The 22,240-nt window shown below is 52.3% G+C and overlaps 2 protein-coding genes across 2 annotated transcripts; one reads left to right on the top strand and one right to left on the bottom strand.

The window, feature by feature from the left end:
• LRIT1 (leucine rich repeat, Ig-like and transmembrane domains 1) lies at nucleotides 1–11,422 on the bottom strand. The gene is made up of 4 exons (XM_005902590.2): nucleotides 11,301–11,422; nucleotides 6,635–7,101; nucleotides 2,442–2,747; nucleotides 1–974 (listed from the first exon to the last, which is right to left on the bottom strand). Exons 1-4 carry the CDS (start codon nucleotides 11,420–11,422, stop codon nucleotides 1–3), a joined length of 1,869 nt encoding a protein of 622 aa, XP_005902652.2.
• A 5,676-nt stretch (nucleotides 11,423–17,098) lies between these two features.
• On the top strand, nucleotides 17,099–21,750 carry RGR (retinal G protein coupled receptor). The gene is made up of 4 exons (XM_070364492.1): nucleotides 17,099–17,211; nucleotides 17,973–18,094; nucleotides 19,580–19,733; nucleotides 21,336–21,750. Exons 1-4 carry the CDS (start codon nucleotides 17,099–17,101, stop codon nucleotides 21,553–21,555), a joined length of 609 nt encoding a protein of 202 aa, XP_070220593.1. The 3' UTR covers nucleotides 21,556–21,750.
• Nucleotides 21,751–22,240: the final 490 nt, after the last annotated feature.

The raw sequence follows: 22,240 nt of genomic DNA on the forward strand, positions 1-22,240 counted from the left end.
TCAGCAGAAGTATTCGTTGATCCGTCTGCTGGCCCTGATGCCCACGGCCTGAGAGTCCAGGCTGGAGCGAGCAGAGAGGAGTCTGTCGGCCTCACTGAGGCTGTGCTGCGACAGATCCTCCGAGCCGTCCTCGCTGTGGCCCAGCCTCTCCAGGTTGACGTAGGCACCTGTGGCCTCGGCGGAGCCCCCGGCGCGGCACTTGCGCCAGCGCCTCCGTACGGCACCGCAGCAGACGAGCAGCGTGAGCGGCAGGGCGATGACGGCGGCCACGCTGATCACCACCACGTTGATGAGCCGCTGCGTGGCCTCGGCGTCCACCGCCTCGTCGGTGGAGAAGATGACGCACTGCTCCTTCCGGGGCACCAGGCCCCGCACGCAGACGCACGCCACGTACTTGACCTTGGGCACCAGCCCGCGGATGGTGACGCTGGTCTTCCCGGGCTGCACCAGCACCCGCCGCATGTCGCGCTTCCCAAAGACCGCGTAGAGGACGCTGAAGGCAGTTGTGTTCCCAGCCTGGGGGGCCTTCCACACCAAGGTCACGCTCTGGTAAGTGTCCCCCACCACCTTGAGGGAGCTCACCGTCTGGGCCTCGTGGGAGCCGGCCGGCACGTCCGAGTGCTCTTCCGGGGGTCTCATCTGGAAGTGCTGGAGGAACAGCTGCTCCTTCGCATTGGGCACGGGGGGCCCGGTGGCCGGGACGCCAGGCTCAGGGACGTGGGGAACGTGTCTGGCCACCATCTTGTTATACGCTGCGGCTTCCGCCCCCTCGCCCGTCCTTGCCCACCGCGCCCCTGGGCCCCCACTGCGTTCCGTGGACGTCTGGGGCTCCGTGACGACCAGGGAGATAAGCGTCTCAGAGGCTCCCAGGAAGTTCTTGGCCTGACAGATGTAGTCTCCTGAGTCCAGTTGGGACACGGCAGGCAGGCCCAGTAGAGCCCAGCTCGTGCCGTCACTGGAGACTTCCTGGTGCACTGCAAGGGGAAGAGAGACACATGACGGAGAATGAACAGCCCCATCTGCCCCAAGCCTATTTCCAGCCAAGTTCACAGCCCCTGGATTGTGTACATTCTGCCCAACACCCGAGAAAAGACTGGGCCTTATTGAACTTTTCTTAGATTGGCCAAGGGAATGGAGATCAGCTGGGATTAAATTTGGGGAGACCCAGACTGGGGCATGGACTTCCTGGTGGCTCAGACGGTAAAAGCGTCTGCCTACAGTGTGGGAGACCCGGGTTCGATCCCTGGGTCGGGGAGATACCCCTGGAGAAGGAAATGGCAACCTACTCCAGTACTCTTGCCTGGAAAATCCCATGGACAGACCGGAGGAGCCTGGTAGGCTACAGTTCATGGGGTTGCAAAGAGTTGGACACGACTGATTGACTTCACGTTCACTTTTAAGAATGGGGTAGAGTGTAAGAATGATCAGCCATGTAGATCGGAGATGTTCCAGGGCTGTCTTTCAGGGGCCTGAGTTCTGAAGAGCTGACCCCTCAGAGGAGGTGGGCTGATGTTTTGGGCATGGGGGTTTGGGTGCACCTGAGGCAGAGGCCCAGCTGCAAGTGCTCTGCACACCCCTGCCCCGGCCCACTGCCACTTCCACCAAGGCATCTCCAACTTTTCTGTTTTAGGTGAGTGGAACTCCTCCACAGTTTTGTTGGTACATTGATTTCAAACTCGCAGTCCTAGAACAACACTTGCCAACATAGTTGAGGGAAACAGAGAAGAAAGCTTGGAGGGATGGGAGGTGTTCTGGTCAGAGGCCAAAAAATGATGCCTCCTCCATCCTCTTTCTGCATGTAGGTGGGCTGTGATGCTTGCAAACCCCCTCCCTCCACTCAGTGCCAGGGATGAACCATCTCTGTCTACATAGCAAAAAGGGCACAGGCTAAGGAGCCCCAGTTCCTCCTTAGGAGCTGTGTGGTGTAGACCAAGCATTTAGCCCCTCAGGGCCTCAATTTACTTATATGCAAAATAGAAAGATAATCAGGTTGTTCTTTAAAGTTCAGTGACATTATGTACATAATACATTTAACACATAAAGAACTCAGTAGATGGTAACTCCTAGCATTTAATTACTCCTAGTGATACTGGCTTCATGTTTACAATGTAGAAACTTACTGTAAATATTAAATACACTAAGAGAGCACTTTTACCCCAAAGCCAGTGTTTTGTTCCTCTCGGGTGGGCCCCGAGAATCCACCAGTCTGTGGCTGGTGGAATACGACAGAACAGGTTGAGTGCCACTGTCATCACTGAAGCCACTGCCCCCATGCCCACCTCTGGGTGGAGCCCTCCAACTCCATTCAGACAGGACGGGAGTAAAGAGCCTTCCTTATCCCTCCTCCTGGGAAACCTGAACCCCCTCACCGCCTGTGTGGGGTGTTGACCCACCCATCCTAGTCTGGGATCTCACCACAGTGGTCCCTGTAGGTCACACACCTGTGCCATTGAGAGGGTGCCCGTTGGCCCTACTCCAGCTCATCTCTGGCCCGGGGACCCCAGTGGCCCCACAACGTAGCAATACTCTGCTGCCCAAAGGCGACCTGATGCTGGTCATCCCCGGATGGAGCTCCGGACTCTGGCACTTCCTGAGTTCCAGCTGGCTGAAGACCACTCCAGCCAGGCTACGTGGGCTGGCACACCTCAGCCTGGCCTCTATGAAAGCCAGGTTTGGAGCCCAGCCTGCTAGGAAATGGACCAGGTCGTAGAGTCGGCAGTCACACACCCAGGGGTTGTCCTGCAGCCCTGCAGGGGTGAGAGGGAAGGCAAGAGGTAAGCCTAAGGTATTCAGATCCCCAGATCCAGTGCCCCTGGTATGTCATGAGCTCAGAGTCAGCAGAACTGACCTCCAGGCCCAGCTCCTTGCCTCACTAGCTATACAGCCTTAAGTCTGGTTCTTCATCTAGAATGACAGCATTGGGAATTCCCTGGCAGTCCAGTGGTTAAGGCTCCATGCTTTCAATGCAGGGGACATGGGTTCAATCCCTGGCGGGGAACTAAGGTCCCAAATGTGTGGCCAAAAATTTTTTATAATAAATAAATAAAATAGAATGATAGCATTGCTCCCTTTTCTAGGTGGCTATAAATATAAATAAAGGTAAATCATATTAAGCACTGGGTGAGTGGGACAGCATCATGCATGGACCCAGGAGCCCAGCAGGCTACAGTTCATAGCATCCCAAAGAATCAGACACAACCGAAGTGACTTAACACGCACGTGTCAGCAGGACAGCATGTGGGCAAAATTGCCAGTTACCACTGCCGCTGCTGGGCTGATCCTCTCAGGCTCCTGGCCAGGCAGTGGGTATTTCTGCAAAACCTGAAATATGCCAAAATCTCTTTCTAGAAATGCTTCATGACCCCAACCCTTGACACCTGTCCCCCCAGGATAAGTGTGCTTTGAGCATCACTCCAGCAAAGAGGGTGGATGTTCTGAGCCATGATCCCTTTGACACAGGCTCAAAAAGACAAGAGTGAGGATGACAGGAGATCAAATCCTATGTTATATCCTCAGCCCTCTTTACTTTAAAATTGAACATCTTTCGGAGGAGCCTGGTAGGCTGCAGTCCATGGGGTCGCTAGGAGTCGGACATGACTCCGCGACTTCACTTTCACCTTTCACTTTCATACATTGGAGAGGGAAATGGCAACCCACTCCAGTGTTCTTGCCTGGAGAATCCCAGGGACAGGGGAGCCTGGTGGGCTGCCGTCTATGGGGTCGCACAGAGTCGGACACGACTGAAGTGACTTAGCAGCAGCATAGAGCTGAATGCAGGTCACTGCACCCACCCTGTCAAAGAACCTCCAATATATAGAGAGGTATCATGTGTCCTCAATCCTAAAACACAATTCCTTTTCGTATGTTTGAATTTCTCAAATACAAAATGAATCATTTAATGTGATGTCCTTCTGTCCTCCCCTGATTGTTATTGAATTTGATAGTGTCTAACCAGTAGCCATGAAATTAAAAGACGCTTACTCCTTGGAAGAAAAGTTATGACCAACCTAGATAGTATATTGAAAAGCAGAGACATTACTTTGCCAACAAAGGTCCGTCTAGTCAAGGCTATGGTTTTTCCAGTGGTCATGTATGGATGTGAGAGTTGGACTGTGAAGAAAGCTGAGTGCCAAAGAATTGATGCTTTTGAACTGCGGTGTTGGAGAAGACTCTTGAGAGTCCCTTGGACTGCAAGGAGATCCAACCAGTCCATCCTAAAGGAGATCAGCCCTGGGTGTTCTTTGGAAGGAATGATGCTAAAGCTGAAACTCCAGTACTTTGGCCACCTCATGCAAAGAGTTGACTCATTGGAAAAGACTCTAATGCTGGGAGGGATTGGGGGCAGGAGGAAAACGGGACGACAGAGGATAAGATGGCTGGATGGCATCACTGACTCGATGGACGTGAGTCTGAGTGAACTCCGGGAGTTGGTGTTGGACAGGGAGGCCTGGCGTGCTGCAATTCATGGGGTCGCAAAGAGTCAGACACGACTGAGCGAATGAACTGAACTAAACTGAACCAACAGCATCTAATACATTTACATAGATGTACTTGATCTATTTGGAGGGGAAAACGTCAGGTGAATTCACACGTGCGTGTATACCCATGACTCTGAGGCCCTTCAGAGCACTGGTTAGAAGGCACTACTTTATTTCCCACCCCCCAACCTCATTCCATCCTGGTGACTGCTGTCCTGTGTCACTGGCTAAATGCATTTTATGATACATCTGCATCCCAAGAGTCCTCACTCCCCAGCTCTGGTAGTCAGCTCTCTGACTTCACTTGTTAGGACAGAATCCCCAAAGAATAAATACAAATGGCAAAGTGCAAGGAGAGTGAAACTTTCACCAGTCAGATTGGCAAAAGTTGAACATTCTGACCACTTTGATCGTTAGCCTCATGCAGGAAAAGATGTCCATCCATCTTGCTCACTGCTGTATGCTCACAGCTAGAATGGAGCCCACACATTGGCTGGCTGAGTTCCTCAAATAACCTTTCTGAGCAAACATACACATGGGTGGGGGGTGGGGTGGCGGGTAAGAACTGGCACGTTAGAGACCATGGTCGATATGAAAACATCTAACTTGTGCACTCCATGGACCCAGAAATTCCACTTCTCTCTTCCTATTCTAGAGAAACGTTTGTCTCCGTGCACAAGGATGCATTGTCAAGAATGCTCTCTGCAGCACCACAGGCATTAACAAAATAAGGGAAACAATGTAAAGGGCTGTAAAAGGAGGAATGGCCAGATAAACTGCAGTATAACTGTTTGGTGGGCTTCCTCCGTGGCTCAGTGGCAAGGAATCTGCCTGCAATACAGGAGACTCGGCAGGAGCCTTGGGCTTGACCCCTGAGTCGGAAGATCCCCCAGAGAAGGAAATGGCAACTTGCTTGGAGAATTCCATGGACAGAGGAGCCTGGTGGGCTACAGTCCATGGGGTTGCAGAGAGTTGGACATAACTAGCAACTAAGCATCAACAATAATAACTTTATGATGGAATATTATGCCAAAGCTTAAAAACAATGAAGTTGATCCACTTGTGGTAACGTACAAAGGCCTCCAAGACTTATTGCTGGGTGGAAAAGTGCTGTTTTTATGTATAATATGATGAAATATTCCTAAAGTTTCTATGTGCATGTATGTATGTTTATGCATGTGTATGTGAATATATTGTAGAAGAGAGGGAGCATGCAAATAAACATAACGGCTACCTTTTAGGAGAGGGAGAAGAAATTATAATCAGAAGAGGGCACTACACACACACACACACACACACACACACACACATATTTATATATATTTAGTTCAGTTCAGTCACTCAGTTGTGTCCGACTCTTTGCAACCCCATGAACTGCAGCACGCCAGGCCTCCCTGTCCATCACCAACTCCCGGAGCCTACCCAAACTCATGTCCATCAAGTTGGTGATGCCATCTAACCACCTCATCCTCTGTTATCTCCTTCTTCTCCTGCCCTCAATCTTTCCCAGCATCAGGGTCTTTTCCAGTGAGTCAGCTCTTCGCATCAGGTGGCCAAAGTATTGGAGTTTCAGCTTCAACATCAGTCCTTCCAACAAACACCCAGGACTGATCTTCCTTTAGGATGGACTGGTCGCAAGAGTCTTCTCCAACACTACAGTTCAAAAGCATCAGTTCTTCGGTGCTCAGCTTTCTTTATATATTTAAAGGGCATTCAAATTTGATTTTCAAATAAACAATTTCTTTCCATGTAAGTACTACCCTGTACAGTGTTCTTTACTAGGTAAGAAAATCTGTAAAGTACATAGAGTTAGAATGGGCTTTGCTGTTCCCTGCCCCACTTCCAGGGAAGTGAGGTGTCTAAATTTTCCGTTTGAGAGACATTCCCTGGCCTCAGGGCGGGAGCTGCCCTGAACCACTCTGATTGCTCCATCCCCCAATGCTGGACCCCACATGAGCCAAAGCATGTTTAGGGGACATCTGTCTCTCTGATGATACTCCTCACCCACTCCCCAAGACTCCACCAGGGTTCCCCAACCCTCCTGGGACAAGGGGAAAGTTCAGAGCTGGAATGTGAACTGAAGCAGTCTGGCTGCGAGCTTGAGCTCTTAACCCTACCTTGTCAATGTGTGCCTCTTAGGAGATGCCATTTCTTACCTAGGACCAACCTGGCATGGTGACCGGGAAGGAAGGGCCCGGTGTGCAGGTGGATCCAAGTGGCGAGCAGCTCCTGCGGGAGCCTCAGCAGCTGGTTGCTGGAGAGGTCGAGGAAAGTGAGGTTCCCCAAGAAGCGCGCGGCCTCCAGCGGCACAGCAGAGAGGCGGTTCGCCTGCAGGTCCAGCAGCCGCAGCTGGGGGGCGTCCCTGAGCGCCGCCCAGGGGAAGGCGGCCAGGCGGTTCCCGGGCATGCGCAGCTCGCGGAGGCGGCGCAGGCCCCTGAGCATCAGGGCACTGAGCTCGCAAAGGGCGTTGTAGGGCAGCCACAGCTGCTCCAGGCGGCCCAGCGTCTTGAAGGCGTCCCCGGGCACCCTGCGAATGGCTGTCCGCTCCAGGCGCAGTTTGGAGGTGTCCGGAGGGACAGATGCTGGGGGCAGAGTCATGTCCGGGTCGTTGCACACCACTGTCCTGGGCACAGAAATGGGAGTATTTCAGCAAAGGTTCTGTGGAGGGGGCCCAGTCACCTGCCTGAAGGACTTCAAGCTTGAATTGCTACGTCCCCTTACAGCCCATACCTCCTGCAGCGCACGAAGAATGAATAGTATTTAGAAATCCTGAGACTGTCTCGTGTACTGTCACATTGCATCTATGAATTGAAAGGGTTTCTTTGTTAAATTATATCTCAGTTTGTGACTGCATTGCCTTTTCTGAAGAAGATCAGCCCTAGGATTTCTTTGGAAGGAATGATACTAAAGCTGAAACTCCAGTATTTCGGCCACCTCATGCGAAGAGCTGACTCATTGGAAAAGACTCTGATGCTGGGAGGGATTGAGGGCAGGAGGAGAAGGGGACAACAGAGGATGAGATGGCTGGATGGCATCTGACTCGATGGACGTGAGTCTGAGTGAACTCCGGGAGTTGGTGATGGACGGGGAGGCATGGCGTGCTGCAATTCATGGGGTCGCAAAGAGTCGGACAGGACTGAGCGACTGATCTGATCTGATCTGATATAGCAATGGTATCAGATGTGGAAACCATAGAAGAGATGCCTCAAGACCCTCCTGACTCTGAGGGACCTTGAGATGATCAAGGTGTTTAGCTGGAACTTTGCAGTCTCACAAGTAGATCTACCTCTGGGCTCTGTCTTTGCTTGCTGGCTGTGTGCCCTTGAGTATGTTATATAACCTCTCTTTTCCTCCGTTTCCCCAGAATAATAGACTCCTCCTCAGAGGATAGTTTGGGGGTTTTAATGAGGTCATATGTGTACCACCTCTGCAATATCTGTTACCCGTAGAAACCCAATTCCTGTTGACCGGTGTTGTAAGTTTCTGCATCTAGCACTGCAAGTACATCAGGTCAGTCTGACCAGCTCCTTCCCATGCTCCTTCTGCCCAGACAGTGACTTCTTAAACCTCATTCTATCAAGTTTGACCCTAAAGCTGAGGATAGAGAGATAGCAGGAGGCAGTCCCCACTCTGGCTGCTGCTGCTAAGTCGCTTCCAACTCTGTGCGACCCCATAGACAGCAGCCCACCAGGCTCCCCCGTCCCTGGGGTTCTCCAGGCAACCACACTCTGGAGGAGCCTCCAATTCAGGGCTCTGCTATACACTATCACTGAGAGCAGCACACCCACGTATGGTGAAGGGGAAGATGCTTAAGGGAATAAAACGTGGAGGCTGGGCCTGAGGGATCCAGCCCTTGTGCAGCCCCCGTTTCATCTGGAGGTCGGCTCTGCTCACACTGCAGGAGGTGGGGGGTGGGGGGGTGGGGTATTGGTAGTTATACTAAGAGAGGTTGTACTCTTGTAATGTCCTAACACATTGCTCATATCATCCTTTCCGGCACCACACACACACACAGGCTCCACCAGCATCCTTCAGCTTAACTCACACACAGTACTCAAAAGTCTGGGCTTAGCTCGTTATTGTCAATGTGCCCACAAAAGGCCCAGTTACTTCCACCCACTCTATTCATTCTTCAGATGTACATGGAACTCCTACTGAGCGATGAGTATAGTGGAAATTCAGAACAGCAGACTCACAGCCCCTGTTTCCATACAGCTTATAATTTAGCAAAGAAAAAAAGCATTGGAGGCAATGATATCTTCAAGGTAATGGAAGCTTGGGTGTTTCAGGGAGGGAGGTCTGGATGTAGGTAGAAGGAAGGGAGTTGATGGGGAAACGTGTTGGAAGGGGGAGAAAACAGTCAAGGAAGGGATGAAAGAAACCAAAAGAGCCCAATACAGGCCAACAGCATGGCTCCTGGTGGGGCGAAAAGGCACAGAGGACATGGGCACATCTTTCCAGATGCCCAGACTCACCCTCCTCCCAGGAAACCACAGGGACCCATAAGTGCACACGATCTTTTCGTGATCGGGGAGCATGGAGCACAGGCAGGCTCACCAGGCACTCAGATGTGAAAACTGGACCCTCCAAGAGGCCCAAAGGCATCTGAGATACCAAAGCAGCCTTGGTCTGACTGTGCCATCTGTGCCTGTGGCCACTGGGGACCTCAGGATCCTCTACAGCCTTTCATGGCCTCATGCCCCCTCATAAAACACTATGCAGATGGCCTGGTGCCTATTAGATGTGAGACTTCTGGGCAGGTGAGAAGCTGGTGAGAGCTCTGGCTTTAGAGGAGGCAAGACTCTTGAGAGTCCCTTGGACTGCAAGGAGATCCAACCAGTCCATCCTAAAGGAGATCAATCCTGGGTGTTCATTGGAAAACTCTAATACTTTGGCCACCTGATGCGAAGAGCTGACTCATTTGAAAATACCCTGATGCTAGGAAAGATTGAGGGCAGGAGGAGAAGGGGATGACAGAGGATAAGATGCCTGGATGGCATCACCGATTCAATGGACACGGGTTTGGGTGGACTCTGGGAGTTGGTGATGGACAGGGAGGCCTGGCGTGCTGCGGTTCATGGGGTCACAAAGAGTCAGACACGACTGAGCGACTGAACTGGGCTGACCATTGGCTGACTGTATGGGCCCTGGAAACTGCCCTTGGAATTTCATTTCCATCCTAAAGCCAGCTTGCTGTCAGAAGCCTTCCTTGGTCCTTGCTCATGGCAGCATCACCAGGTAAGAAGGATTCTAGAAGTAAAACTGCAGCTCTGAGTTCTAGGAGCAGCTCTGCCACCGATGCTGTGTGACTTTGAGCCCTGGGCTCTCTGTGGGTTGCAAGGGAGGGTCTTTGTCACCCTGGTCACACTGTTCTTGTGTGCTAAATCACTTCAGTCATGTCTGACCCTTTGCAATCCCATGGACTGTAGCTGCCAGGCCCCTCTGTCCTAGAGATTTTCCAGGCAAGAATACTAGAGTGAGTTACCATTCCCTTCTCCAGGGGATCTTCCTGACCCAGAGATCAAACCAGCATCTCTTATGTCCCCTGCATTGGCAGGCAGGTTCTTTATCACTAGCGCCACCTGGGAAACCCCTGTCCTTGGCCATAAGGTATTTCCTGGGCTGCTCAGGGCTCAGCCCTGACTTCCCCTGGGGAGAAAATCCTTACCTCTGATGATCCATTTGAGTTGGAGCATCACAGACTTGGGCTGAATATGGAGCTCTTCCTGTTCTTCAGACCACATGGGGTATCCTTTCTTGGGGGTGCCTCTCCATTCTCTACCTCCCATCACACCCAATCAGCCTGACACTCACTGGTAACATCATTGAAAGAGTTGTACTGATAACATTGCTGCCCTGATCAGAAACCATCAGTGGCTCCCCAACCCTCATCTAAGACAAGGGAGAAAGGGAGGATGAAATTCCAGAAGGTTAGAAAGATGGTAAGAAAGACCCTAAGACAGGGACTGAAATCCTTGAGCAAAGTGGGAAATGGCAGCAGTCATTAATGGAGTGCTGAAGAGGTCAGAGAAAAGATAGTTTAAAGATTGCCAAAGAGAGACAGGGAATGAGCCACAGGGGAAGAGCAAGGGTCCACAAACTACGGGGGCCTTGGGAACATTCCAGAAGGGGGCAGAGGAGAAGATGGAAGTGCTCTCCAGGCTCAGATAGAAAATGGGAAAAGACAAAGAAGAGGCTGAGGATGGGAGGGTCCTTGCCTGCAATGGAATGGGCACTCGTGGCCTTTCTGAGAGTCCATAGAATGGGGTCAAGGCTGGATAAGTGGGCCAGAGGGGACCCTAAGTGGGAAAAGCATGAGGGAGCAGGTGGTCCCATCACGGGTGGGGTGGTAAATACCTGGGATATGATTGGGTACCCCCAGGAAGTGAGGAAAGAGAATGAAAGAGTCCTGGGGAAGAAGGAGCTGGGGAGATAGCGAGGGGATAGTCGGGGGCAGGAAGGAAGGAGAAGAAGCAAGTGACGGGGAGGTTTCCTGTGCCCTGAAGGAGGGTTCTTCTCTCAGGATGCTGGCAGAAGATTCAGGAAGGATTTCCTGGAGCTGGCACCCCTGTGCCCCACCCCTGCCCCCTGTGTATAGGTACCTGGTACCCGCACCCCATCCCCAGGGTAGAGGCGCAACCTGCTGACTGGAAGAAAATGAGGCATAGACTAGCCCATAAGACCCTCGGATCTTGGTGACCAAGGAAATGGAGGGTTCACCCAACTGTGGTCCTAGGGCCCTGCATCCAACCCCTCACAGCCCAGACTAGCTGGGAGAGCCTTGGGGGCTGAGCTACCCACCCCGCACACCTGGTGCCATACCTGGCTTTGCTGCCATCGCTCAGGACGTGGAGGCTGCAGCTGCATTGAGAGGGGCAGGCACCCTGGGCCTGTGGGGGCCCTCCGAGGGCCAGGAGCCAGAGCATGCCCACCACCACCCTCATGGCTCCTGGCTCCTCTGTAGCCCAGGCAGGGGCCTGTCCCTCACTGCTCTGTCCTGCCAGCCCAGCAAACCCAGCAGCTGCCTACTGCTCATCGTCTGCCCACACCCCCACTTGAAGCCATCGGATAAACCCAGACAGGCTGGGGATTAGGGAGGGGAGCCCTGGCCACAGCACTCAGCAGCTTATTGCTTCCTGGAATCACCCAGTCCTGAAGATGGGGGTGGGGGATCCCCTTTCATGGCAGCAACCACAGGCCCAGAGCACACAGGGCACAGCCAGAGGTGGGCGGTCACCCAGAGGGGCAGGGGGCTGCTGGACTGACCGGCAGGGCTGCCCACCTGCAAAGCCACTGCACGCCAGCCAGGCTGTGACTACACAGACCCTGCAGGGTGCCTGGGCTCAAAGGAGATGAAGACAGAACCTAGAAATTCTCTCAGTGACACTATCTCATAGTGAAAAGTCAGTGAGATGAAGGCCGTGAAGGCATTAGAAAGAGCCCAAGCTCCAGGCAAGGCCAGCCAGGTTCAAATCCCAGCTCTTCCATTCACGTGCTGTGATCTAGGACAAGTTACATGGCCTCTCGTGGCCTCTGTGTCCTCATCTATCAATGGGAAGTAACGTTACTCTGCTCAGGGTGCTTACGAAAATTAAACAAGCCACATTTCTCAGACCTTGACAGCCTGTGGGAACAGAGGCTTCTTGGGAGCAGTAAGTACCCTGCTCCCCTGGTGCTTCCAAGGACGAGCTGGGTATATTCAGATATTTGGGGGTGACCACAGAGGTGCCTCCCAAGGGCTCATGAACTCTCCCAGCCCACCACCCTGAACACCCCGTGGACACAGTCTCAGATCACTGCCATCTGAGCCTTATGGGCATTACCACCAATGGCAAAGCACGAGGTGTCTCGGCCTGAGGGTAGCGAGCACCCCTCACCTCTAGTTTTCTCTCTCCGAGGAGGGTCCCAGAGCAGGACCCCCCAGAGCTCTTAGAGAAGGATCTGTCGATTTCTACTGATTGGCCTCATCCCACCCTCAACCTCATCCCACCATCAACAGCGCCTTTCACTCATCCATTCTTCACATTTGACTCCAAGGCTTTGCTCTCTGGCCAGGCATGCCCTACCTGGCTCTGATGGCTTTTCCAGAAGGCTCCTCAGCCCCCTTGCCCATGGGCCTAGACAGGCCTCCATCAGTGAGGTGTGACCAAGGCAGATAGCTGGGGCCCCAGTACACACACAGAAGGTCTGTGCCTGTTGTGACAACATTGGCTTCCAGGCACTGCTGGTTCCCATTCCTTCCTCTCTTCCAGTTCAGCCAATATGATTTTCTCAGTGTTTTCCACCTGTAACTCCTCCTCCCTAAACCAAAAAGCCAGCCCTGCCCATTCCCACATCTCTGGCTTTTCTTCTGTTGGGGATGCCTTTCCTTCTCTCTTTTGCCTACCCAAACTGTACCCTTGATTCCTGGCCCTGTCCTGCTTTCTCTTCTCCCCTGAAGTCTTTTGTGATCTTGCAGGCATGAAAAAAAAAAAAAATCTGACTTGTGCTTCTGGTTACAGTAATGCAAGATAGAAATCAGGAAGGGCAGGGAGGATTCTGTGGTAACAGGGTTATCAAGGAAGGCTTCCAGAAAGACGTGGAGGGTCAGCTTAGCCCTGAGTGTTGTTAGGCTTGGATACAAGTGAGGATCAACAAGAGGAAGGACATGGGGAATGAACACTTCCAGAATAAAATGAACTGCTTGACAGGGAGCTGTAGGGGTAGGAGATTGGGCTTCTGTTCCAGCTCCATCTGTGAATCGGTGTATGACTTCAGGCCAATTCTTAACTGCACTGAGCCTCAGTTTCCTCGCATGACACTAAAAGGATGATGGTATCTAATTCTTGGAGATGTTGCAAGCATCATCGTAAGATCATTTAGCACAGTACCAGGCCCTGGGCGAGCACTCAGTAAACATTAGCTATATTGCTGGTGTCATAGGGAAGAGCAACCCTGACTCCATACTTGTAATGGGTCTGTTTCTTTTACTTTAACCTTTGTTGCTATTTTGCTTTGGCTTTAAGAATTCTGCCTAGAGGGGAATCCCTGGTAGCCTGGTGGTTAAGATTCCAGGCTTTCACTGCTATCGTCTCAGTTCAAACCCTGAATAGGGGGAGCTGAGCCATGCAATGCAGAAAACAAAAAAAAAAATGTTGCTTATAGCCTGAAATACACAGGATAGCCAGTTCTCAAGGCTCTGACCTCTAAGGGTTTAACACATTTCCGTGTGTATAGAGATGAAAAGTTGTATAAAGACAGTAACATTTGTCTTTTGGAGGAACAGCTGTAAGAACAAAGGATTCTGACACCAAGAAATTTGCAACAAACAACCACACCCCCTTTTCACCTTGCCTTTAAAAATGCTTTGCTGAAGCTCTTTGGGCAGTTTGGGTGTTTGGGGCAAGAGCCACTCCTTCCTGCACGGCCCTGCACTAAACTTTTCCCTACGCCATACTGACGTTTCGGTTTCTGCATTGGGTGAACCCAATTTTGGATTCAGTAATATTAATAGCAGCACTCTGGACCTTGGTTTCTTTACAGGAAAATGAGTTAAGTTGTTCTGGATGAGTGTTTTCTTCTTCCTTTCTCTTTTGGCTGTGCTGCACAGCTTGTAGGATCTTAGTTTTTAACCAAGGATTGAACCCAGGCCTTAGCAGCCAAAGCTCAGAATCCTAACCTCTGGGCCACCAGGGACCCCCAGAGTTAGTGTTTCTTAATGTAAATGTCACTATAAGCCAGTGTGTACCTTATACCAGGACCTCATTTATAGAAGGCAAAGTTCTTAGTGGGTCGTGGGCCACTTTCTGTCTCAAGCCAGTGCCTTGGGAGATGTTTATGCTTGCATAGGTCAGTGGACACATAGGTTAATGGGATGCAGGAAACGAAGCCCCAAAGGCTATATCCATGATGTATTCTTCCGACCAGGACTTACACAGGCCGGGGTGGGTGGAGAGGAGTGGGGAGGGTGGTGGGAGACGCTTACTGTGCAAAAGAGACGACTGAGATGACCCCAGAGGGTCCGCCCCAGGGACACAGGCACCAGAAGCAGTCTCTAGTCCCAGTTGGAGCTCTTTCCATGACAGCAAATGACTTCCAACCATCTTTCTTCCCCCAGGGCATATGAGCATACATATGAGCTCCGGTGGATACACATACACGTGTACACACATGCACACGGGTGCTCAGCTTGTCAGCACCTCAGAACACGGAAGAGCCTGGCTCCTGACCCGTTCTCAGGCTTGGCTGCAGCTCAGATCCCCCCTTCTGCTCCTCATCCTGGCCCTCGTTATGCAACTCTTTTCTAATTCAGCTTTCGGCTATACACCATTTGGATTCTGGGTCCTTAATCCGATGGAGCTGAAATGAATGAGGCCAGACTCCGTGCTGGCTTCACAAAGGCTACACTGTCTAACTGATGAATGGGTTCCTTCTGTCTGGGCCAAGAAGATGATTTGGAGGGCGAGGGGGCAGCAAAAAAAGAACCCAATGTCTAGCATAATACCCTGCATGTGCCAGCACGTGGAATGGCCCTTTATAATGGAGGAGCCTGGGTTGAGGCAGCCAGAGAAGAGCTGGGTCAGCTGGGAGAAAGGCAGAGAGAATGGCAGAGTCTGGGACCCTGCCCACTGGCTTCGGGGAGCTGGAGGTGCTGGCCGTGGGGACGGTGCTGCTGGTGGAAGGTGAGCCAGGCAGGATCTGGGGTGGAGCGGAACTCAGCAGGCCCCCAGAATGCAGGTCACAGCTGCAAAGCTGGCAAGGAGACGTTCCCAAACCATACTCCTCTGTGCTTAAACCCATAGGGTCTTCTGATGGCTGTACCTGAGGGCTGCAGCTTGCAGCCTGGGAGCCAAGAGAGAGAAGCTGGGCGTGGGACAGGGAGGGAGGAATTTTGAGAAGGGGATGTCTGCCCAGGGCATGACCAAGAACCAGGCCTTTTCATGTCCCTGCTGTCAGGAGAAAGTTGAATCCACTCCCTGGAAATCCTGCTTAGAATCTCATATAAGATCAGGCCCCTGGTAGGCTGTGAAGACAGTCAGCTCTGACACTTGCTGACTGAGTCACTGAAACCAAGACACCTAAGCTGTCTGACCCTCAGCTCCCTGACATTCCAAATGGGTGGTGGTGAAGGCTAGATGTGATCAAGGTATAAAGTGCCCACCTAGACAAACCCAATATTCAAGTTCATTCACTCCCTTGCAGCCCCACATTGCTTTCACCATCTTCTTGCCCTCAGCCCTAAGCACTTCTGCCCTAAGGGCAACCTGGGTCCATGAGATGCGAGCTGCAACCCAAAATCCCTAAGATGCTCACTGAGGCCAGGGCTGGACCAGTAGATCCTAGAGTTGGGTGAGCCCAAGTCTAGGGCAGTGGGGGATGTAGCCTTTGTTCAAAGCAGGTTCAGAGACAAAATCAACACATTTGAGAATTGACAGTGGAGAGGGAGCAGCCGCCACCAGGCTGGCCCTGAGACCCTGGACCCCATGGGTGGCGGCCTCAACCCCCTTTCCTCTCCTCTGGGAACCCTGCAGTCTAGCATCCCTCTAGGTCCTCAAACGTGCCTTGAAAGTTTACAGCTTTATGTTTTTGCACGTGCTGGTCCCTCTTTCTAGAATGCTCTTCCACACCCTGTCCTCCCTGTGAATGCTCACGGTTTGAAGGCAGGATCCTCCCCAATCTCTCACTTCATGTGGGAGAAGCTGAGGTTCAGGAGCCTAAAGGGGCCGTCAATGAGTGACAAAGCTGAAACTCACGGCTGGGTCCATCTGCCACTGGGCGCCCCTGCCTGGCGTCCCGGAAGCTCCCAGTTCTATCGCCCCCTCCTTTCTGAGCTTCTCCCTAACATTGTTCCAGAGCCCTTGGAAAGGGCATTGTGAAATTTGAAAAAGCTGAGTTCAAGTCCCAGCCCTGCCCCTTACTAGCGGTGTACTTAGGCCAACACCTCTGAGCCTTGGCGTCTCCGTGGCAAGTCGGGAGGACGGTGTCCAGGTGAAGACTGAGTGGGAGGATCCGTGTAAAGTGCTCAGCCGGGCGCGTGATAGGTGCGCAGTGGCTGTCCATAACGGGGATCGCGCTGGCACAGACGGTGCTGCACTTGACTGATTTTCTTCCTCGTCTATCTCTCTATCAGACTGTGCATTGGTAGAGGGCAGGGTGTGCATTTCATGGCTTTCAGTATCTGAGGGCCAGCCTGCCTCATAGGCACTTGATGAGCTGCAGGGAGATGGCTGCTAAGTGTGAGGGGGTGGGGGGTTGTAGAGGGCCTATCCATTCCGTGGGCCCTCATTCTGACCCCAGGAGGGCCTCGCAGCTCCGGTGCCAGCTCTCCCCTTCTTTTCAGCTCTTTCTGGCCTCAGCCTAAACATCCTGACCATCCTCTCTTTCTGCAAGACCCCAGAGCTGCGGACCCCCAGCCACCTGCTGGTGTTGAGCTTGGCGCTGGCCGACAGTGGAATCAGCCTGAACGCCCTCGTTGCAGCCACGTCCAGCCTCCTCCGGTACCTGCCCCCACCCTAGTCCCTGGGCTCTGGGGCCTGACCTCAGGGCACTGGGAAGCAGGCCAGAGACATGCTTCCTACCTGTAGAAAGCTATAGGGGAGAGGGCAGGCAGACCAAACCAGAGTAAATCGGAATTCCAGACCATGCCTGCTGAACCACAGCTGATTTCTGGAATACAGGCGTTCCTTGGACCTGACCATCAGAGCTGGCTGACTGTGGGGACTAAGAGCCTGGGCCCTGCAACCAGGCTGCCTAGGTTGGAATCCTGACTTCGTTATTTCTATTTCTCTGTAAATTATGTATTATTACCCAACTCATACGGTTGTTGGAAATATTATTTGTAAATAATTTAAAACAATGCTTGGCGCCTAGGAAGCCTTAGATAAGTATTTGTGAAAGCAAACAGGCTTTTGACAAGTGTGTAAGACCTTACGTGACCGGGGTCTTCCAATGCGGTCTAAGAAGGTGTTTATAGGATTGTTTTCTTAAGCAGATGGATCATTCCTGTGGAAGCTAGAGCCCCCCCGCCCTCGCCCTGCCTCTGTGTACGAAGGCTCAGGGCTGACTGTAGGGTCTCAATCAGTGAGGATTCCTTGCCCTGTTGTCCTCTGCTCCTTCCCAGGGTGGGGGACGGGCAACTGAAGCTTCCGCCCTGCCTGACCTGTGGGGCCGGAAGCTGGGAGGCCTGGGGTCTACCCTCTGACTTTGCCTTCCTGTGCTTTGTGACACTGGCTCCGTACCTTTCCTCTCTGAGCCTCAGGCGCGAACTCTCGGCGCATCATGCTGCTCCATTTCCTGTGACATAGGCACCCGATTACCAGGGAGACTCTTTGATCCAACCAAGGTGCCCCTTCACCCCAGCGGCTCGATCCCTAAGGCCTCAGTTTCCTCATAGCAAAACAGATACTAACGCCCTTTTCTAAGGAGCCGAAGGTGCCCTCCAAGCTGCTGACAAGCAGGTGAGGGAGGGGGACGGGGCGAGGGGGAGGGGTCACGGGCACCCCATGTCTCCCACAGGCGCTGGCCCTACGGCTCGGAAGGCTGCCAGGCTCACGGCTTCCAGGGCTTTGTCACGGCACTGGCCAGCATCTGCAGCAGCGCAGCCGTCGCCTGGGGGCGCTATCACCACTTCTGCACCCGTAGGTCTCTGGGCTCCCCGTACTGAGGGTGGGCAGAGCGAAGGTCTGCTCTGCATTTCCCAGTTCAGGGAAGTGCGGGTGGGTGTAAATGTGCCTGAGTGTGGGGTGTGGGCCCCCAAGAAAGGGAGGAGGGCGGGAGAGCGCAGGAGAGATGTTGAGGCACCTGCTGGAAGGTTCCCTGTGCCCCTCACTGTGGCCTCAGGCAAGTCAGGGGTCCTCTGTGAACCTTGGTCTCCTCCTCTGCACGGATGAGTTTTGTAACCAACGTCACACTTTTATTTGGAAACTCAAATGGGATTCTGGATACAGAAATTGCGCTTGAAGACAGGCACTGTTGGGAGGCAGCAGAGAGGTGGTGTGTGTGAGACAGACTGGGCGCATGCCTTTGCACCTCATACTTCCATGGAACCTCTGCCATGCAAAGGCTTCATGAAAAGGAGTCTAGTTGAAGACTTCCCAAGCTGTATTGTCAAATTCCCTCTTCATGATTAGACATATAAGTGTACCACCTGCTCTGTTATTTACCTGATGTTTTTCTTAAGTGACTCATTTTTTAAAATTTAAACAACTGCTTTAGTCTCATTCTAAAAAGTATCTGTGAAATCACAAAGTTAATGTCATAATTTTAATACACATAAAGGTAAGAAACACATTCACCCATAGACCATGTAGAATCTCACTCACCATGGCAGAAACAAGCATTCTTTGGGGGCTGTGGCTCAGTCACCCCTCACTCAAACCCCCAGCTTGCAGACTGGGAAACACAGGTTCAGAGAAGTCAAGTAGCTTGCCCTGAGTCACAGGGCTACAGGAACCAAGCTGGGATTGTGGTGGCCTGGATGCCTCAGAGGGAGCCTCCCATTTGTCCCCTGGGCTCTGAGTCCTAATTCCCCGGCACAGAGGTTACTCAGGTTCACAGCTAACATGGCCTTGAGCCATGAGCATCAGTCCTTTGGAACTGCAGATCTGCCCCGTGGACACTCGGCTCACTGCCCTCCACAGTGTCACATGCTTCTCTCCAGGGCCAAAAACACAAGCGCCTTTGTTCTCCGCTAATGCTGACTCCTACCTGCCTCCCCTGACCTTGGAGCTCCTCTTGCACTGCTTCTAGCCCAGCCCTGTCCCCACACTTCCCGCAGACCATCACTCACACCTGCACGCACACCTGTCTCTCTGCCATCTCCCTCTTTCTCTCCCTCTTTCCCTCTCTTCTCTAAAGAAGATGGTACAGAGTGTCTCTAGGAGACTTCCACATCCATTGTCTCTTTTATTCTTCATAACAATTGTCAGAGGCAAGGATTATCATTCCCAGTTTATGAAGAAGAAAACTGAGCCTCAGAGAAACTTAACTTGCCTGAGGCACTGCTCTGTTAAGCATCAGCACCAGCATTTAAGGACATTCCGCATGACCACCAAGCCCATTGTGTTTTCACTCTGCCAAGCTACCGCCTCCCCTCCACCATCCTCCTCCTGTGTCCCACGCAGGCAGCCGACTGGATTGGAACACGGCCGTCTCCCTGGTGTTCTTCGTATGGCTGTCTTCTGCCTTCTGGGCAGCACTGCCCCTCCTGGGCTGGGGCCACTATGACTATGAGCCGCTGGGGACCTGCTGCACTCTGGACTATTCCAGGGGGGACAGGTGAGGTGTGGGCAGCAGCTTCGAGGCTTCTTTCCATGGGAATCTGGGCTTTGAGCCTGTAGGACAAAAGTGTCAGCTGAAAACCCAAATGGGGATGTGCCAACATCTGCCAGACAGTCTCAGCTCCTTAGCCATGATCCCCATGTACAAGTTGACAGCGGGACTAAGGAAAGCCCATTCTGAAGACTGGCCAAGGGATGGGAATGTTACGCAAGTTGGGGTGCAGAGGTGGGCCCCAGAAGAGGTCCTGTCCAGGGAGCTGCATTGGTTATAACAATGCTGATCTCCTGTGTTGGTTATAACAGTCACTGAGCCCCATGACCCCTTTGCCACCTTCAGCACAGTCAGATCCCAACTCTGATTTATTGACTCCTACAGGGAGCCACGTCCTTGGTTCTATAGTGTCAAAGAATGTTAAGATCTTTGCATTGGGAGGGACCTCTTTGGCACTGAGAACAGTTCTCTGGATTCTCTGAGCATTTGCTGTGGGCCAGGCCCTGGAGAGACAGCAGTAAATGCGTGGTGGCGCCCCCATCAGGAAGCACTCCTCCAGTACCGCCAGGCCCACTGGGCTCTGGGGAGTCCAGGGCTCCCTCTAGGGGCTGCCTCGGGGAGGGACCACATGGCTCCAGCCCCGACCTTGCTTCTGCTAGAGGCAGGCACACTGCATTCATCTGCTTGACATGTTTATTCATGTTCACTTATTTATTTATTTGGCTGTGTCGTGTTTTAGTTGCAACAGGATCTTTCATTGTGGCACACAGGCTTAGTTGCCCCATGGCATGTGCGATCTTAGTGCCTGGATCAGGAATTGAACCCACATCCCTGCATTGCAAGGTGGCTTCTTACGCAGTGAACTGCCAGGGAAGTTCCTACTCATGTTTATTCCTAATGCATCTGCCTTGATGACAGGCTTCTCAGGTCAAACCCACTGGAGAACGCAGGGGCTGGTCTAATGTCCTCCAGGGAGTTCCCTGCAGGTATCTCCCCCGCTGGTGTCCAGCTCCTCTGGCAACCCTCCCTCCCTCCCACCCCTCCTTAGTGGACAGCAGCCAGATGTGGTCTCTGCTGCACAGAATATCAGTCTGCCTCCCTGTGACTCCCACCTGCTCCTGGTCAGCCCTGTGCCTCCCCATGACCACTCCCTGGGACCCCTGGTTCTTCTCTGGTCCCTTCAGTGATTTCTCCACTGATACAGTGTCCAGTCTCATCCACAGGACTTTCCTGTGAATGATCTTTCCTCCTGGTCAACTGACATCTCCATTTGCTAAACACATTTCCCAAACAAATGGCCCCGTTTTCCGTGTTTGGGGCACATACAGAGAGAAGGGCTGAGCTTCCCTGAACTGCCCAGCAGCAAATCGAAGCCGGACTATTCTTTGTCCCAGCTCCTTGGCCTAAAGGCAGGTTCTAGGAGGACCTCATAGCTCCTGGTTCCCAGGAGAGTTCAGCTGGGACCCGGGAGCACCCATAGTCTGAATACTCACCTGATGGGAGGAGTTCCCTGCATCTGACTGTCTAGCCCGAGTCTGATGGGCCTTCTTGGGCAACTGATCATCTCTGAGAGGCAATTCTTGACTTCTCCATCCCCTCTGCCTGCAGAAACTTCACCAGCTTCCTTTTCACCATGGCCTTTTTCAACTTCCTCCTGCCCCTCTTCATCACAGTCGTGTCCTATCGGCTCATGGAGCAGAAACTCGGGAAGACCAGCCGTCCCCCGGTAAGGATCAGCTCCGAGAGGAGGAGAAACACCAGGGAACATGAAGAATGCGATTGCAATCAGGGGTTCTCTGTGTTTTCAATGATCAGGAGAGAAATCTAGCTTTGTATGCAGAGCATGGGGTGTGAGGGCAGAAACACACCCTCCCCTCCCGTTGCTGGAGATCGCCAAGACCTGGGAGGAAGAAGCAGAGCTGCCCAGGTTTACCCAGACCCCATAATACTGAGAGGCAGGGTGGCCTGGAGGACATCACCCTTGCTGTTACCCTTGCTTCTTCCCGAGGATACGAAGATTGGCACAAAATCCCGTGCATTTTAAATGGCTTCAGGATGTTTCATCTAACCGCAGGCACAGACTGTTACCACAGAGTAAAATCACACCTGCACGCACATTTGTCCAAGAGAAACAATGATTCAAAATAAGCCCTCCTGGCCAGTGCTCAATTTCTGCATTAATATCCTCTTACCGGATTTTTTTTTTTTTTATTACCTGAACAGTCTCTAGCAGATGAGTCATAGCTCTAAAGATACAAAAAACGAAAACAAGCTAAAAAAGCTCAGGTACTAATGCAACTTTATGTGCATTATATCATTTCAATTTTGCACCCACGCTCTGAGGAAGGAAGGCTTTATTGTCCCTATGTCACAGATTAGAAAATTGAGACTGAAAGGGGTTATTAGCTAAGCAACTGGTCAAAAGTGGCGCCATTGGTAGCAGCAGCACTGGATCAAACCCAGGTCTGGGGCTCTATCACTCAAGTGGGCAATCCTAGTGCATGAAAGAAGCA

Source organism: Bos mutus, chromosome 28 (assembly GCF_027580195.1).
Source record: "Bos mutus isolate GX-2022 chromosome 28, NWIPB_WYAK_1.1, whole genome shotgun sequence".
NCBI lineage: Eukaryota > Metazoa > Chordata > Mammalia > Artiodactyla > Bovidae > Bos > Bos mutus.

What these genes read in the sequence shown, in the direction of transcription:
- LRIT1 (XM_005902590.2), bottom strand. Translation starts at nt 11,422, where the DNA reads ATGAGGGTGGTGGTGGGCATGCTCTGGCTCCTGGCCCTCGGAGGGCCC. An exon ending in AGCGATGGCAGCAAAGCCAG is followed by an intron (nt 7,102 to 11,300) that starts GTATGGCACCAG and finishes TTCTGTGCCCAG; the next exon opens with GACAGTGGTGTGCAACGACC. An exon ending in CCATGCCAGGTTGGTCCTAG is followed by an intron (nt 2,748 to 6,634) that starts GTAAGAAATGGC and finishes TCACCCCTGCAG; the next exon opens with GGCTGCAGGACAACCCCTGG.
- RGR (XM_070364492.1), top strand. Translation starts at nt 17,099, where the DNA reads ATGCCTGCTGAACCACAGCTGATTTCTGGAATACAGGCGTTCCTTGGA. An exon ending in CCTGCAACCAGGCTGCCTAG is followed by an intron (nt 17,212 to 17,972) that starts GTTGGAATCCTG and finishes TGTCTCCCACAG; the next exon opens with GCGCTGGCCCTACGGCTCGG. An exon ending in CTATCACCACTTCTGCACCC is followed by an intron (nt 18,095 to 19,579) that starts GTAGGTCTCTGG and finishes TGTCCCACGCAG; the next exon opens with GCAGCCGACTGGATTGGAAC.